Source organism: Salvelinus namaycush, unplaced genomic scaffold (genome assembly GCF_016432855.1).
Source record: "Salvelinus namaycush isolate Seneca unplaced genomic scaffold, SaNama_1.0 Scaffold480, whole genome shotgun sequence".
NCBI classification, from domain to species: domain Eukaryota; kingdom Metazoa; phylum Chordata; class Actinopteri; order Salmoniformes; family Salmonidae; genus Salvelinus; species Salvelinus namaycush.
The window spans coordinates 1,136-20,573 of record NW_024061176.1 but is presented as its reverse complement, the minus strand read 5'-3'; the positions used below and the strand labels follow the sequence as shown (position 1 = coordinate 20,573).

At 42.9% G+C, this 19,438-nt stretch overlaps 1 protein-coding gene across 1 annotated transcript in view; it reads right to left on the bottom strand.

Annotated features, from left to right (window-relative positions):
* vwf (von Willebrand factor) overlaps positions 1-15,037 on the bottom strand; it is a gene marked incomplete at its 5' end in the record, with an annotated part of 113,917 nt that extends 98,880 nt beyond the window's left edge. The window contains 3 exons of the mRNA XM_038986448.1: positions 1,467-2,700; positions 14,466-14,775; positions 14,902-15,037. Of these exons, the coding sequence (XP_038842376.1) occupies positions 1,467-2,700; positions 14,466-14,775; positions 14,902-15,037 (1,680 nt within the window). The remainder of the gene's footprint in view (positions 1-1,466; positions 2,701-14,465; positions 14,776-14,901) is intronic.
* Between the last annotated feature and the right edge of the window lie 4,401 nt (positions 15,038-19,438).

Here is a 19,438-nt window from a genome sequence, read left to right as displayed (position 1 = left end):
CACTTCTTATTTAGAGTCCCGGGATCAGGGCCTGGCTCGGGGTAGAGCTGCCGACTCGTTGATGTAGAATTCATCATCCAAATCAAGGTTAGTGATTGCTGTTCTGATGTCCAGAAACTCTTTTCGGTCATAAGAAATAATGGTGGAAATATTATATAAAATTAAAGTTAAGCTCAGTGTCAGAAAACACACAAAATAGCAGAATTGGTCAGGAGCCCGTAAGACCGCCGTTAACTCAACCTACATGTACATATTACGTCAATCACCTCGACTAACCGGTACCCCCACACATTGACTCTGTACCGTAATACCCTGTATATAGCCTCCACATTGACTCTGTACCGTAATACCCTGTATATAGCCTCCACATTGACCCTGTACCGGTACCCCCTGTATATAGCCTCCACATTGACTCTGTACCGTAATACCCTGTATATAGCCTCCACATTGACTCTGTACCGTAATACCCTGTATATAGCCTCCACATTGACTCTGTACCGTAATACCCTGTATATAGCCTCCACATTGACTCTGTACCGTTACCCCCTGTATATAGTCTCCACATTGACTCTGTAACATAATACCCTGTATATAGCCTCCACATTGACTCTGTACCGTAATACCCTGTATATAGCCTCCACATTGACTCTGTACTGGTACCCCCTGTATATAGCCTCCACATTGACTCTGTACCGGTACCCCCTGTATATAACCTCCACATTGACTCTGTACCGTTACCCCCCTGTATATAGCCTCCACATTGACTCTGTAACATAATACCCTGTATATAGCCTCCACATTGACTCTGTACTGGTACCCCCTGTATATAGCCTCCACATTGACGCTATACAGGTACCCCCTGTATATAGCCTCCACATTGACTCTGTACTTGTACCCCCTGTACATAGCCTCCACATTGACTCTGTACCGGTACCCCCTGTATATAGCCTCCACATTGACTCTGTACAGGTACCCCCTGTATATAGCCTCCACATTGACTCTGTACATGTAACCCCTGTATATAGCCTCCACATTGACTCTGTACCGTAACACCCTGTATATAGCCTCCACATTAACTCTGTACCGGTACCCCCTGTATATAGCCTCCACATTGACTCTGTACCGGTACCCCCTGTATATAGCCTCCACATTGACTCTGTACCGGTACCACCCTGTATATAGCCTCCACATTGACTCTGTACCGGTACCACCCTGTATATAGCCTCCACATTGACTCTGTACCGGTACCCCCTGTATATAGCCTCACTTTTGTTATTTACTGCTGCTCTTTATTTATTTGTTAATTTTATTTAAAAAAAATGTTTAACAGCATTGTTGGTTAAGGGCTTGTAAGTAAGCATTTACAATTTTATTTTATTTAATCCACTGCAGCACCATCTCAACAAAGTCAGTGTATATATGTGTTTGTTTCTGTGTGTGTGTGCGTGAGTGTGTGAGTGTTCTACCTGAGGGAGGCAGGGTGGCTCTGGGGGCCAGTGTGGGGGTGAGTCTTAGGGGAGGCAGGGTGGGGGAGCGAGGAGAGAGGGAGTTTCTGGTGATATTAACCACAGTGGTAACCAGAGAGGTAAGGCTGGTATAGTCCTCCACCATGAGGGGGCGCTGTGGGGAGCTGAGAGGCATCAGGTCCACCTCTCTAACCTTCGGCCCTACCCCGATGGGATACACCCGGGTGTGTGTGTGGGAGGAGGGGGGGCGCATGATCACGTCGGTGGGGGGGTTCTCTGTCACCAGGAAGACTAGCTGGGGGGAGGTAGGGGTGGAGGAGGGCCTATCAGTAATCACTTCCTGGTAGGTCTGGCCAATTGCTGCACCCGTGTTGGTCTTGTCCCCACCCCTCCAGCGGATCTCCCGCAGTCTCCTTAGCAACTTGGTTCTCTGCCACCGTATTTCCCAGCGCGTTATCTCCACGGTGACCGTTTCCGAGTATTGTATAACTGTAACACGCACGGACTCATCCCCTTCCTCTGCCAGCTGTGATATCACTTCCTCCAGAAAGAGGAGAGAGGCGTTAAATCCCACCTCCCCAACCGAGTCAGAACCTTCCAGGATAAATGTCACGTATTTAGAGGGAGGAGAGGAAGAGAGGGAGGAAGAGGAGGAGAGAGAGGAAGGAGAGGGAGAAGTAGTTGTAGGGGCCATGTCAGTAGGCTGTATGGGGTTGGGGAGGTGTTGGGACAGGGTGGAGGTCAGGGTAGAGGTCAGGGTGGGGATGGTCTCCAGCAGGGGAGGCTGTGTGGTGGTGGTGGTACCAAGGCTAAGTTTAGCCATGCCAGGCTTGGCGGGCGGGGACTTGGGGGTCTCCGGCTCCAGCCCCAGGGTACAGAGGTAGTCAGTGACCTCCATAAAGTTGTCCGGCAGCTCAGACACGCTGTTCAGCTGGTAAGCCCTGTTGTCAGGCTTGGCCTTCGTGATGTCATTAACCTGTGTCCAGCTAGCCTCCGGACCCAGCGCCAGCGTCAGGGTGGTAATGTCTTTCTTCCGAAGCAGCTTGACGGTGGAGCGGAGAGGCCGGGGATTGGCGCTGGCGGTGAGGATGATAGCGACGCGGCCGGCATGTTCTCGCTTGTTCTTGTCATAGATGTTGATTGCCAGATACTTCACCGCCTCGTCTAGAAACGCAGCATCACCACCACTGTAGTGCAGCTCACGCACTGTCTTCTTAAACAACCACTTCTGAACCTAGAGGTTAGAGGTCAGGAGTTAGGAGTGAAGTCAATGTAATATGAAGAATATGGCTAATATCGGATAACAAACTCTCTCAGTTAGAAGATGGCATTGTGTGTGTGTGTGTGTGTGTGTGTAAGTGTGTACCTGCATGTCATAGCTCTTGACTAGAGGTCTCAGACTAGACCCTGTCATTAACCATCTCAGATAAGACCCTGTCATTAACCAACTCTGACTAGACCCTGTCATTAACCAACTCTGACTAGACCCTGTCATTAACTATGACAAGACCCTGTCATTAACCAACTCTGACTAGACCCTGTCATTAACCAACTCTGACTAGACCCTGTCATTAACCAACTCTGACTAGACCCTGTCATTAACCAACTCTGACTAGACCCTGTCATTAACCAACTCAGACTAGACCCTGTCATTAACCATCTCAGATAAGACCCTGTCATTAACCAACTCTGATAAGACCCTGTCATTAACCAACTCTGACTAGACCCTGTCATTAACCAACTCTGACTAGACCCTGTCATTAACCAACTCTGACTAGACCCTGTCATTAACCAACTCTGACTAGACCCTGTCATTAACCAACTCTGACTAGACCCTGTCATTAACCAACTGACTAGACCTTGTCATTAACACTACATAAAGAGAGACACCACAACACTACATATAGAGAGACACCACAACACTACATAACGAGAGACACCACAATACTACATAAAGAGAGACACCACAACACTACATAACGAGAGACACCACAATACTACATAAAGAGAGACAACACAACACTACATAACGAGAGACACCACAATACTACATAAAGAGAGACACCACAATACTACATAAAGAGAGACACCACAACACTACATAACGAGAGACACCACAATACTACATAAAGAGAGACAACACAATACTACATAATGAGAGACACCACAACACTACATAATGAGAGACACCACAATACTACATAAAGAGAGACACCACAACACTACATAACGAGAGACACCACAATACTACATAAAGAGAGACAACACAACACTACATAACGAGAGACACCACAATACTACATAAAGAGAGACACCACAATACTACATAAAGAGAGACACCACAACACTACATAACGAGAGACACCACAATACTACATAAAGAGAGACAACACAATACTACATAAAGAGAGACAACACAACACTACATAATGAGAGACACCACAATACTACATAAAGAGAGACACCACAACACTATATAAAGAGAGACACCACAACACTACATAACGAGAGACACCACAATACTACATAAAGAGAGACAACACAACACTACATAACGAGAGACACCACAACACTACATAGAGACACCACAACACTACATAAAGAGAGACACCACAACACTACATAGAGACAACACTACACTACATAAAGAGAGACTCCACAACACTACATAAAGAGAGACACCACAACACTACATAAAGAGAGACACCACAACACTACATAAAGAGAGACACCACAACACTACATAAAGAGAGATCACAATACTACATAAAGAGAGACACCACAAAACTACATAAAGAGAGACACCACACCACTACGTAGAGAGACACCACAATACTACATAAAGACACCACAACACTACATAGAGAGAGACCACAACACTACATAAAGAGAGACACCACAATACTACATAAAGAGAGACAACACAACACTACATAACGAGAGACACCACAATATTACATAAAGAGAGACACCACAACACTATATAAAGAGAGACACCACAACACTACATAACGAGAGACACCACAATACTACATAAAGAGAGACACCACAACACTATATAAAGAGAGACACCACAACACTACATAACGAGAGACACCACAATACTACATAAAGAGAGACAACACAACACTACATAACGAGAGACACCACAACACTACATAGAGACACCACAACACTACATAAAGAGAGACACCACAACACTACATAGAGACAACACTACACTACATAAAGAGAGACTCCACAACACTACATAAAGAGAGACACCACAACACTACATAAAGAGAGACACCACAACACTACATAAAGAGAGACACCACAACACTACATAAAGAGAGACCACAACACTACATAAAGAGAGACACCACAAAACTACATAAAGAGAGACACCACACCACTACGTAGAGAGACACCACAATACTACATAAAGACACCACAACACTACATAGAGAGAGACCACAACACTACATTAAGAGAGACACCACAATACTACATAAAGAGAGACACCACAACACTACATAAAGAGAGACTCCACAACACTACATAAAGAGAGACTCCACAACACTACATAAAGAGAGACACCACAACACTACATAACGAGAGACACCACAACACTACATAACGAGAGACACCACAATACTACATAAAGAGAGACAACACAACACTACATAGAGACACCACAACACTACATAAAGAGAGACACCACAACACTGCATAAAGAGAGACACCACACCACTACATAGAGACAACACTACACTACATAAAGAGAGACTCCACAGCACTACATAAAGAGAGACACCACAATACTACATAAAGAGAGACACCACAACACTACATAAAGAGAGACTCCACAACACTACATAAAGAGAGACTCCACAACACTACATAAAGAGAGACACCACAACACTACATAACGAGAGACACCACAATACTACATAAAGAGAGACTCCACAACACTACATAAAGAGAGAGACCACAACACTACATAAAGAGAGACACCACAACACTACATAAAGAGAGACACCACAACACTACATAAAGAGAGACAACACAACACTACATAAAGAGAGACAACACAACACTACATAAAGAGAGACACCACAACACTACATAAAGAGAGACACCACAACACTACATAAAGAGAGACACCACAACACTACATAAAGACACCACAACACTATATAAAGAGAGACACCACAACACTATATAAAGAGAGACACCACAACACTACATAAAGAGAGACACCACAACACTACATAAAGAGACACCACAACACTACATAAAGAGACACCACAACACTAAATAACGAGATACACCACACCACTACATAAAGAGAGACACCACAACACTACATAAAGAGAGACACCACAACACTACATAAAGAGACCACAACACTATATAGAGAGTCACCACAACACTACATAAAGAGAGACACCACAACACTATATAGAGAGACACCACAACACTACATAAAGAGAGACAACACAACACTACATAAAGAGAGACAACACAACACTACATAAAGAGAGACACCACAACACTACATAAAGAGAGACACCACAACACTACATAAAGAGAGACACCACAACACTACATAAAGACACCACAACACTATATAAAGAGAGACACCACAACACTATATAAAGAGAGACACCACAACACTACATAAAGAGAGACACCACAACACTACATAAAGAGACACCACAACACTACATAAAGAGACACCACAACACTAAATAACGAGATACACCACACCACTACATAAAGAGAGACACCACAACACTACATAAAGAGAGACACCACAACACTACATAAAGAGACCACAACACTATATAGAGAGTCACCACAACACTACATAAAGAGAGACACCACAACACTATATAGAGAGACAACACAACACTAAATAACGAGAGACACCACAACACTACATAAAGAGAGACACCACAACACTACATAAAGACACCACAACACTATATAGAGAGACACCACAACACTACATAACGAGAGACACCACAACACTACATAAAGACACCACAACACTATATAGAGAGACACCACAACACTACATATAGAGAGACACCACAACACTACATAAAGAGACACCACAACACTACATAAAGACACCACAACACTATATAGAGAGACACCACAACACTACATATAGAGAGACACCACAACACTACATAAAGAGACACCACAACACTACATAAAGAGAGACACCACACCACTACGTAGAGAGACACCACAACACTACATAAAGACACCACAACACTATATAGACAGACACCACAACACTACATAAAGAGAGACACCACAACACTACATAAAGACACCACAACACTATATAGAGAGACACCACAACACTACATAAAGACACCACAACACTACATAAAGAGACACCACAACACTACATAAAGAGAGAGACCACAACACTACATAAAGAGAGACATCACAACACTACATAAAGAGACCACAACACTATATAAAGAGAGACACCACAACACTACATAAAGAGAGACACCACAACACTACATATAGAGAGACAACACTACATAAAGAGAGACAACACAACACTACATAAAGAGAGACAACACAACACTACATAAAGAGAGACTCCACAACACTACATAAAGAGAGACACCACAACACTACATAAAGAGAGACACCACAACACTACATAAAGAGAGACACCACAACACTATATAGAGAGACAACACAACACTAAATAACGAGAGACACCACAACCCTACATAAAGAGAGACACCACAACACTACATAAAGACACCACAACACTATATAGAGAGACACCACAACACTACATAAAGAGAGACACCACAACACTACATAAAGACACCACAACACTATATAGAGAGACACCACAACACTACATAAAGACACCACAACACTATATAGAGAGACACCACAACACTACATATAGAGAGACACCACAACACTACATAAAGAGACACCACAACACTGCATAAAGAGAGACACCACAACACTACATAAAGAGAGACACCACAACACTACATAAAGACACCACACCACTATATAGACAGACACCACAACACTACATAAAGACACCACACCACTATATAGACAGACACCACAACACTACATAAAGACACCACAACACTATATAGAGAGACACCACAACACTATATAAAGAGAGACACCACAACACTACATAAAGACACCACAACACTACATAAAGAGAGACACCACACCACTACGTAGAGAGACACCACAACACTACATAAAGAGAGACACCACAACACTACATAAAGACACCACAACACTACATAAAGAGAGACACCACACCACTACGTAGAGAGACACCACAACACTATATAAAGAGAGACACCACAACACTACATAAAGAGAGACACCACAGCACTACATAAAGAGAGACACCACAACACTACATAGAGACACCACAACACTACATAAAGACACCACAACACTACATAAAGAGACACCACAACACTACATAACGAGAGACACCACAACACTACATAAAGAGAGACAACACAACACTACACAAAGAGAGACACCACAACACTACATAGAGACACCACAACACTACGTAGAGAGACACCACAACACTACACAAAGAGAGACACCACAACACTACATAAAGAGAGACACCACAACACTACACAAAGAGAGACACCACAACACTACATAAAGAGACACCACAACACTACATAAAGAGAGACACCACAACAGTACATAAAGAGAGACACCACAACACTACATAAAGACACCACAACACTACATAACGAGAGACACCACAACACTACATAAAGAGACACCACAACACTACATAAAGAGACACCACAACACTACATAACGAGAGACACCACAACACTACATAAAGAGAAACACCACAACACTACATAAAGAGAGACACCACAACACTATATAGAGAGAGACCTAAGAAAACAACACAACACAAAATTGTATTAACACACCATGACAACAACATGCTAGCAACACAATATGGTAGCAACACAACATGACAACAACACAACATGGTAGCAACACAACATGGCAGCAACACAACATGACAACAACATGGTAGCAATACAATATGGTAGCAACACAACATGGTAGCAACACAACATGGCAGCAACACAACATGACAACAACATGGTAGCAACACAACATGACAACAACATGGTAGCAACACAACATGACAACAACATGGTAGCAACACAACATGGCAGCAACACAACATGACAACAACATGGTAGCAACACAACATGACAACAACATGGTAGCAACACAACATGACAACAACATGGTAGCAACACAACATGACAACAACATGGTAGCAACACAACATGACAACAACATGGTAGCAACACAACATGACAACAACATGGTAGCAACACAACATGGCAGCAACACAACATGACAACAACATGGTAACAACACAACATGACAACAACATGGTAGCAACACAACATGACAACAACATGGTAGCAACACAACATGACAACAACATGGTAGCAACACAACATGGCAGCAACACAACATGACAACAACATGGTAGCAACACAATTTGGTAGCAACACAACATGGTAGCAACACAACATGGCAGCAACACAACATGACAACAACATGGTAGCAACACAACATGGTAGCAGCACAAACGTGGTACAAACATTATTGGGCACAGACAACAGCACAAAGGGCAAGAAGGTAGAGACAACAATACTACAGGCAAAGCAGCCACAACTGTCAGTATGAGTGTCAGTATGAGTGGGAATGTAGAGATGGAAATGAACTGTCCAGTTTGAGTGTTTGTTGCAGCTCGTTCCAGTTGCTCAAACAAACTGAAAAGACGAGCGACCCAGGAATGTGTGTGCTTTGGGGACCTTTAACAGAATGTGACTGGCAGAACGGGTTTTGTCTGTGGAGGATGAGGCCTGCAGCAGATATCTCAGATAGGGAGTGAGGCCTAAGAGGGTTTATGTATTTCATAAAAAGAAAATACCCAAATATAATAGCAGAATAGCCTACTAAATAGACCAAGCCTAAATGTGACCTGTTCCAGGAAACCAGGCGTATGTCACGGGTCACTACTTCACAGGAGAGCTGTTTGAACGTAATACTTTTATCAAAATGCGTTTTTTTGGTAGAAATGCCTTCTGAAACATGTTAACTTTCATGTGCCTCAATAACAATCTTGTATGGCATCTGCAAATACAAATACAATTGTTAAATTACGATCCTAGCGGGTTTAGCCACAGAGAAAGCCAGCAACCTTCCTGCTAGCCATGATTGGCTGATATAATGAGTGGTCTGGAAATGCCCGAGAGATGAGTTTCAACACGCTTCTGTCTATTTGAGCTCGTTAGTATGTGTAGGTAATCCTGTCTAACGTGGCTTTTTCTTTAAATATATTGCTTAGTAGGACTGCATCAGTGTTGCTCTCCACTTTCTGGAGGACCGAGTTTTGAAATCAGTGGAATTAGAGATGGATAAAACACCTGTCTCCAGATTACATCTTCACACTAAGGGCAACTATGGCATCCGTGACAGGGAGAAGTGTCCAACGATGATGTTTATGGGTAAGATAGTCTAGCTAGCTACATTTTCAGATATTACATGTTTCTAATTCTGACAAAGTCATTTTCATTTCAAGTTAAAGTGTACCGTTTGCTAACTAGCTAATGTTAGCTGGTTGGCTCGCAAGCTAAAGTTACATGTATGATCTTATTATTCGTATCTCAGAGCCATTTCCTTGGCTAGTTATAGCCTAATGTTAGCTAGCTAACATTGAACATGGTTGGTTAGCTACTTGCAGATTCATGCAGGGTAGTAACGTCACGAGTTGGGATTATGGTTAATTGTTTAGCTAGCTAGCTAGCTACATGTCTTAACAAAAGACTCCACTATGCAAGTAACCATATCGGGTGCGTTCGTAAATTCAGTCTGGCCATCAACTCCGATTTCAGAGCACTCTCGTCTGAATGTGCCAGAGCGCAGAATAACTGATGAACTTACAAACGCTCAACACCCGATGAATATGGCCGGTGTCAGTAAACGTTGGTAATAAAGCGTAATTAAATTGTGGCCAGCAGCACAGTTACAGTCACCAATGCTCTGGATAACATGAAAACAGCCCAACCAGCTCTGCTAGGTAAAGTAAAATGGTCAGAGTGAGGTTCTCATTTGTGTCTGGAAGTACTGTAGCTAGCAAGCTAGCCAATGTTAGCCAGTTAGCTTGGGTGAGTGACTGCCGTTTTGAGGTCAGAATGCTCGGATCAACCCTACTCATCAGTCAGAGCGTCCAGTGTGCGCTGTCAACGCTCCGAGAGCCAAACGCTCTGAATTTACAATCAGACAATCTGACAGCACAGTAACATAACAGCCTAACCAGCTCTGCTAGGGCGAGTAATGTTCAGTGAGCTGTTATCTCATTTGTGTCTGGAAGTAGCTAGCAAGATAGCCAGATAGCTTTTGTGCTTGACTGCTGTTAGTACAGAACGCTCGGATCAATCCTTAAAGAGATGGGTCGGGCTAATTAAGACTGTGTGAACAATGCTGAATGGGTGTAGACAAAGAAAAGCTCTCCAGATTGTACCAAAATATTCAAAGGCCAATTTCTCAAAAATGTAGCAACTTTCAAAGCAGAATTACTTTCCCATTGTTCCTCAAATGCAGTGTGTGATAAACCATTATGTAACTCTGTGTCTCTGCTTTTATCCAAAGTAAAAAAACACAATTTCAAATTTTACAACATAAGACTGAATCAAGGCGGTCGGTCACAAATGTATAAATTGAATAAATAAGACAATATATATATCCCCTTCCGTATCCACATTTGTGCTTCACAAATAACAATTATTAGTAGGCTATAGGCAAGGAGACTAACTATGGATGCTGCTCCCATTGCTCTATCCAGCATACTGCATCTCCTCATCAAATATCAGAGACACCGGCCAGCCAGCAGGGTGAAGTTCCCTTGCAGGAAAAATAAAGCTGATGTATCTATCTATCTATCTCCATTACACTGGCATATCCATATCCATATTACACTGGTGCATCTCCATTACACTGGTGCATCTCCATTACACTGGCATATCCATATCCATATTACACTGGTGCATCTACATTACACTGGCATATCCATATCCATATTACACTGGTGCATCTACATTACACTGGCATATCCATATCCATATTACACTGGTGCATCTACATTACACTGGCATATCCATATCCACATTACACTGGTGCATCTCCATTACACTGGTGCAGCTCCATTACACTGGCATATCCATATCCACATTACACTGGTGCATCTACATTACACTGGCATATCCATATCCACATTACACTGGTGCATCTCCATTACACTGGCATATCCATGTCCACATTACACTGGTGCATCTCCAATACACTGGCATATCCATATCCACATTACACTGGTGCATCTCCATTACACTGGTGCAGCTCCATTACACTGGCATATCCATATCCACATTACACTGGTGCATCTCCATTACACTGGCATATCCATATCCACATTACACTGGTGCATCTCCATTACACTGGTGCATCTACATTACACTGGCAGATCCATATCCATATTACACTGGTGCATCTCCATTACACTGGTGCATCTCCATTACACTGGCATATCCATATCCACATTACACTGGTGCATCTCCATTACACTGGTGCATCTACATTACACTGGCAGATCCATATCCATATTACACTGGTGCATCTCCATTACACTGGCATATCCATATCCACATTACACTGGTGCATCTCCATTACACTGGCATATCCATATCCACATTACACTGGTGCATCTCCATTACACTGGTGCATCTACATTACACTGGCAGATCCATATCCATATTACACTGGTGCATCTCCATTACACTGGCATATCCATATCCACATTACACTGGTGCATCTCCATTACACTGGCATATCCATATCCACATTACACTGGTGCATCTCCATTACACTGGCATATCCATATCCACATTACACTGGTGCATCTCCATTACACTGGTGCATCTACATTACACTGGCATATCCATATCCATATTACACTGGTGCATCTCCATTACACTGGCATATCCATATCCACATTACACTGGTGCATCTCCATTACACTGGTGCATCTCCATTACACTGGCATATCCATATCCATATTACACTGGTGCATCTCCATTACACTGGCATATCCATATCCATATTACACTGGTGCATCTCCATTACACTGGCATATCCATATCCACATTACACTGGTGCATCTCCATTACACTGGCATATCCATATCCATATTACACTGGTGCAGCTCTATTACACTGGCATATCCATATCCACATTACACTGGTGCATCTCCATTACACTGGTGCATCTACATTACACTGGCATATCCATATCCATATTACACTGGTGCATCTCCATTACACTGGTGCAGCTCCATTACACTGGCATATCCATATCCACATTACACTGGTGCATCTCCATTACACTGGCATATCCATATCCACATTACACTGGTGCATCTCCATTACACTGGTGCATCTACATTACACTGGCATATCCATATCCATATTACACTGGTGCATCTCCATTACACTGGCATATCCATATCCACATTACACTGGTGCATCTCCATTACACTGGCATATCCATATCCACATTACACTGGTGCATCTCCATTACACTGGCATATCCATATCCACATTACACTGGTGCATCTCCATTACACTGGTGCATCTACATTACACTGGCATATCCATATCCATATTACACTGGTGCATCTCCATTACACTGGCATATCCATATCCATATTACACTGGTGCATCTCCATTACACTGGCATATCCATATCCATATTACACTGGTGCGTCTACATTACACTGGTGCATCTACGGGGGCGGCAGGGTAGCCTAGTGGTTAGAGTGTTGGTCTAGTAACTGAAAGGTTGCAAGTTCAAATCCCCGAGCTGACAAGGTACAAATCTGTCATTCTGCCCCTGAACAGGCAGTTAACCCACTGTTCCTAGGCCGTCATTGTAAATAAGAATTTGTTCTTAACTGACTTGTCCAATTTGTAAGTCGCTCTGGATAAGAGCGTCTGCTAAATGACTTAAATGTAAATGAGGCCACCAAACAGGACCCGGATCTAATGGTCAACTACAGAGTTTAGACCCTACCCGGATCTAATGGTCAACTACAGAGTTTAGACTCGACCCGGATCTAATGGTCAACTACAGAGTTTAGACCCTACCCGGATCTAATGGTCAACTACAGAGTTTAGACTCGACCCGGATCTAATGGTCAACTACAGAGTTTAGACTCGACCCGGATCTAATGGTCAACTACAGAGTTTAGACTCGACCCGGATCTAATGGTCAACTACAGAGTTTAGACTCGACCCGGATCTAATGGTCAACTACAGAGTTTAGACCCTACCCGGATCTAATGGTCAACTACAGAGTTTAGACTCGACCCGGATCTAATGGTCAACTACAGAGTTTAGACCCGACCCGGATCTAATGGTCAACTACAGAGTTTAGACTCGACCCGGATCTAATGGTCAACTACAGAGTTTAGACTAGACCCGGATCTAATGGTCAACTACAGAGTTTAGACTCGACCCGGATCTAATGGTCAACTACAGAGTTTAGACTCGACCCGGATCTAATGGTCAACTACAGAGTTTAGACTCGACCCGGATCTAATGGTCAACTACAGAGTTTAGACTCGACCCGAATCTAATGGTCAACTACAGAGTTTAGACTCGACCCGGATCTAATGGTCAACTACAGAGTTTAGACTCGACCCGGATCTAATGATCAACTACAGAGTTTAGACTCGACCCGGATCCTACACTGACCCTTGAAGAGCTCTAGTCTTAACTCCAGAGTGATACAGCAGGACCGTAGCCCTGGTGTGTGTGTGTGTGTGTGTGTGTGTGTGTGTGTGTGTGTGTGTGTGTGTGTGTGTGTGTGTGTGTGTACCTGCATGTCGTAGGTCTTGACTCCAGAGTGATACAGCAGTACCGTAGCCCTGGTGTGGGCGGAGCCCATCCTGAACCTGTCCACCACTGATAGAATGAACTGTTTGACGGACAGGAAGTCCTCCTCGCTGAGCGCTGCCGAGCCATCTAATAGGAAGGCCAGGTCCATGGCCCGGTCACATGATCCCTCCGGCATCACTGTGGAGACAGGCTGGGCGGTGGGTGTGGTCAGACCAGCAGGGGTAGTGTACGAAGCTACGGTGTCCAGAAGAGCACAAACCTCACAGCTCAGAGTGTTGTTCTCACAGTGGCTGGAACACACACACACACACACACACACACACACACACACACACACACACACACACAATTAGATTAATAGTTCCAGACATTGTTCCAGACATATCAAATGTATGTGGTCTATGTGTGTGTGTTACCATATCTGACAATGCTGGGGGTCGTCATGGTTCAGGATGACCTTGTTACCATGGGAGATCCTCTCTCCGTCATGGTAACATATGTGGCATTGGGCGGGTTCAACACACTGCATGGAAACCTCATCCAATATCTGACCTACAAGGCAGAGGCGGAGGGGTTACTGCTGCCTGCACTGTGTGTGTATGCATGTGTATGTGTGTGTATCTAGGACTAAATATCAACAACACAGGTAGCTTCCACATGGCTGTGAACGAGCTGAGAGACAAAGCAAGAAGTTCCAATTAGAATCAAAAGGGTGACATTGAGACTAAATGAACTAACCTAGCTACTGAGCGCCTAAGAAGCCGTCTTCAATTAACATGGACTGTCATTGGAGACACGAGTTGTTCTTAGGCGTTCACGAGCACATTCACCTGTTCACGAGCACATTCACCAGTTCACGAGCACATTCACCTGTTCACGAGCACATTCACCAGTTCACGAGCACATTCACCAGTTCACGAGCACATTCACCAGTTCACGAGCACATTCACCAGTTCACACATACAGTTGAAGTCGAACGTTTACATACACTTAGGTTGGAGTCATTAAAACTCATTTTTCAACCACTCCACAAATTTCTTGTTAATAACAAACTATAGTTTTGGCGAGTCAGTTAGGACATCTACTTTGTACATGACACAAGTAATTTTTCCAACAATTGTTTACAGACAGATTATTTCACTTATAATTCACTGTATCACAATTCCAGTGGGTCAGAAGTTTACATACACTAAGTTGATTGTGCCTTTAAACAGCTTGAAAGATTTCAGAAAAGGATGTCATGATGTTAGAAGTTTCTGATAGGCTAATTGACATACTTTGAGTCAATTGGAGGTGTACCTGTGGATGCATTTCAAGGACTACCTTCAAAAACAGTGGATCTTTGCTTGACATCATGGGAAAATCAAAGAAATCAGCCAAGACTTCAGAAAAAAAATTGTAGCCCTCCGCAAGTCTGGTTCATCCTTGGGAGCAATTTCCAAATGCCTGAAGGTACCACGTTCATCTGTACAAACAATAGTATGCAAGTATAAACATCATGGGACCACTCAGTCGTATACCGCTGAGGAAGGAGATGCATTCTGTCTCCTAGAGATGAACGTACTTTGGTGCGAAAAGTGCAAATCAATCCCAGAACAACAGCAAAGGACCTTGCGAAAATGCTGAGAGAAAAAGGTATAAAAGTATCTATTTCCACATTAAAACGAGTACTATATCGACATAACCTGAAAGTCCTCTCAGCAAGGAAGAAGCCACTGCTCCAAAACCGCCATAGACAAGCCAGACTATGGTTCGCAACAGCACATGGGGACAAAGATCTAACTTTTTGGAGAAATGTCCTCTGGTCTGATGAAGCAAAAATAGAACTGTTTGGCCATAATGCCTATTGTTATGTTTGGAGGAAAAAGGGGGATGCTTGCAAGCCGAAGAACACCATCCCAACCGTGAAGCACGGGGGTAGCAGCGTCATGTTGTGGGGGTGCTTTGCTGCAGGAGGGACTGGTACACTTCACAAAATAGATGGCATTGAAGGCATGAAAATTATGTGGATATATTGAAGCAAAATCTCAACACTTCAGTGAGGAAGTTAAAGCTTGGTTGCAAATGGGTCTTTTAAATGGACAATGACCCCAAGCAAACTTTCAAAGTTGTGGCAAAATGGCTTAAGGACAACAAAGTGACCTCAATCCTATGGAAAATTTGTGGGCAGAACTGAAAAGCATGTGCGAGCAAGGAGGCCTACAAACCTGACTCAGTTACACCAGCTCTGTCAGGAGGAATGGGCCAAAATTCACCCAACTTATTGTGGGAAGCTTGTGGAAGGCTACCCGAATATTTTGACCCAAGTTAAACAATTTAAAGGCAATGCTACCAAATACTAATTGAGTGTAGGTAAACTTCTGACCCACTGAGAATGTGATGAAAGAAATAAAAGCTGAAATAAATAATTCTCTCAACTATTGTTCTGACATTTCACATGTTTAAAAGAAAGTGGGGAATCTAACTGACCTAAAACAGGGAATTTTTACTGGGATTAAATGTCAGGAATTGTGAAAACTGAGTTTAAATTACTTTGGCTAAGGTGTAAGTAAATGTCCGACTTCTACTGTACGTCCTTGTTTTTGAAAGAAAAGCACATTTTTGGTCCATTAAAATAACATCAAATTGATCAGAAATACAGTGTAGACATTGTTAATGTTGTAAATGACTATTGTAGCTGGAAACCGCTGATTTGTAATGGAACATCTACAGTACTGTAACGGTTTTCTTCGTCCTCCTCTGACGAGGAGTAAGAAATGTCGGACCAATGCGCAGCATGGTATGTGTCCATAATATATTTTAATGAAACAAACGAACACAGAAACAAAACAAAAAACGATACGTGAAATAAAAACCGAAACAGTTCCGTGTGGAACAAACACTGACACGGAAAATAACCACCCACGAAACCCAGGTGGAAAAAGGCTACCTAAGTATGATTCTCAATCAGAGACAACTAACGACACCTGCCTCTGATTGAGAATCATACCAGGCCAAACGAAAGAACCAACATAGAAAAACGAACATAGTTAACCCACCCAACTCACGCCCTGACCATACTAAAACAAAGAAATAACAAAAGAACTAAGGTCAGAACGTGACAAGTACATATGCGTACAGAGGCACATTATCATCAACCATCACTCCTGTGTTACAATGGAAACAATGTGTTAGCTAATCCAAGTTTATCATTTTAAAAGGCTAATTGATCATTAATAAAACCCTTTTGCAGAAAACTGTTTGCTGATTTAAAGAAGCAATAAAACTGGCCTTCTTTAGACTAGTTGAGTATCTGGAGCATCAAAATTTGTGTGTTCAATTACAGGCTCGAAATTGCCAGAAACAAAGCACTTCCTTCTGAAACTCGTCAGTCCATTCTTGTTCTGAGAAATTAAAGCTATTCCACGCAGGAAATTGCCAAGAAACTGAAGATCTGGCACAACGCTGTGTACTACTCCCTTCACAGAACAGTGCAAACTGGCTCTAACCAGAATAGAAAGAGGAGTGGAAGGCCCCGGTGCACAACTGAGCAAGAAGACAAGTACATTAGAGTGTCTAGTTTGAGAAACAGATGCCTCAAATGTCCTAACGTCAGATTTGAATGGAGAAAGGTGATCCGAGAGAAGCCAAGCTTTTCTTTCGATCATGTACAAATGGTCTAACTATGCACACCCAATGTTCCCTCTACGTACTTGTTTGGGAAACATTTAAAAAGTTGGCTGGTAAATAACAATGCAAATGGTATGATCATTGTAATGCTTAAGTTCCTGCATCACATCCGGGCGTGAATGGGAATCCCATAGCACGGCGCACAATTGGCCCAACACCGTCCGGATTTGGCAGGAGTAGGCCGTCATAGTAAATACACATTTGTTCTTAAATTAATAGCCTAGTTAAATAAAGGTTAAATACAGGTTAAACAAACAAAAAAAAATGTTTTAAAAAAGTTATATTGTAACTGGGAATCAAGACCCTGGTCATCCAGCTCTAGACTGTGGCTGAATGGATTAGAAACAAGACCCTGGTTATCCAGGTCTAGACTGTGACTGAATGGATTAGAGACAAGACCCTGGTTATCCAGGTCTAGACTGTGACTGAATGGATTAGAAACAAGACCCTGGTTATCCAGGTCTAGACTGTGACTGAATGGATTAGAAACAAGACCCTGGTTATCCAGGTCTAGACTGTGGCTGAATGGATTAGAAACAAGACCCTGGTTATCCAGGTCTAGACTGTGACTGAATGGATTAGAAACAAGACCCTGGTTATCCAGGTCTAGACTGTGACTGAATGGATTAGAAACAAGACCCTGGTTATCCAGGTCTAGACTGTGACTGAATGGATTAGAAACAAGACCCTGGTCATCCAGGTCTAGACTGTGACTGAATGGATTAGAAACAAGATCCTGGTTATCCAGGTCTAGACTGTGGCTGAATGGATTAGAAACAAGACCCTGGTTATCCAGGTCTAGACTGTGACTGAATGGATTAGAAACAAGACCCTGGTTATCCAGGTCTAGACTGTGGCTGAATGGATTAGAAACAAGACCCTGGTCATCCAGGTCTAGACTGTGGCTGAATGGATTAGAAACAAGACCCTGGTTATCCAGGTCTAGACTGTGGCTGAATGGATTAGAAACAAGACCCTGGTTATCCAGGTCTAGACTGTGGCTGAATGGATTAGAAACAAGACCCTGGTTATCCAGGTCTAGACAGTGACTGAATGGATTAGAAACAAGACCCTGGTTATCCAGGTCTAGACTGTGACTGAATGGATTAGAAACAAGACCCTGGTTATCCAGGTCTAGACTGTGACTGAATGGATTAGAAACAAGACCCTGGTTATCCAGGTCTAGACTGTGGCTGAATGGATTAGAAACAAGACCCTGGTTATCCAGGTCTAGACTGTGACTGAATGGATTAGAAACAAGACCCTGGTTATCCAGGTCTAGAC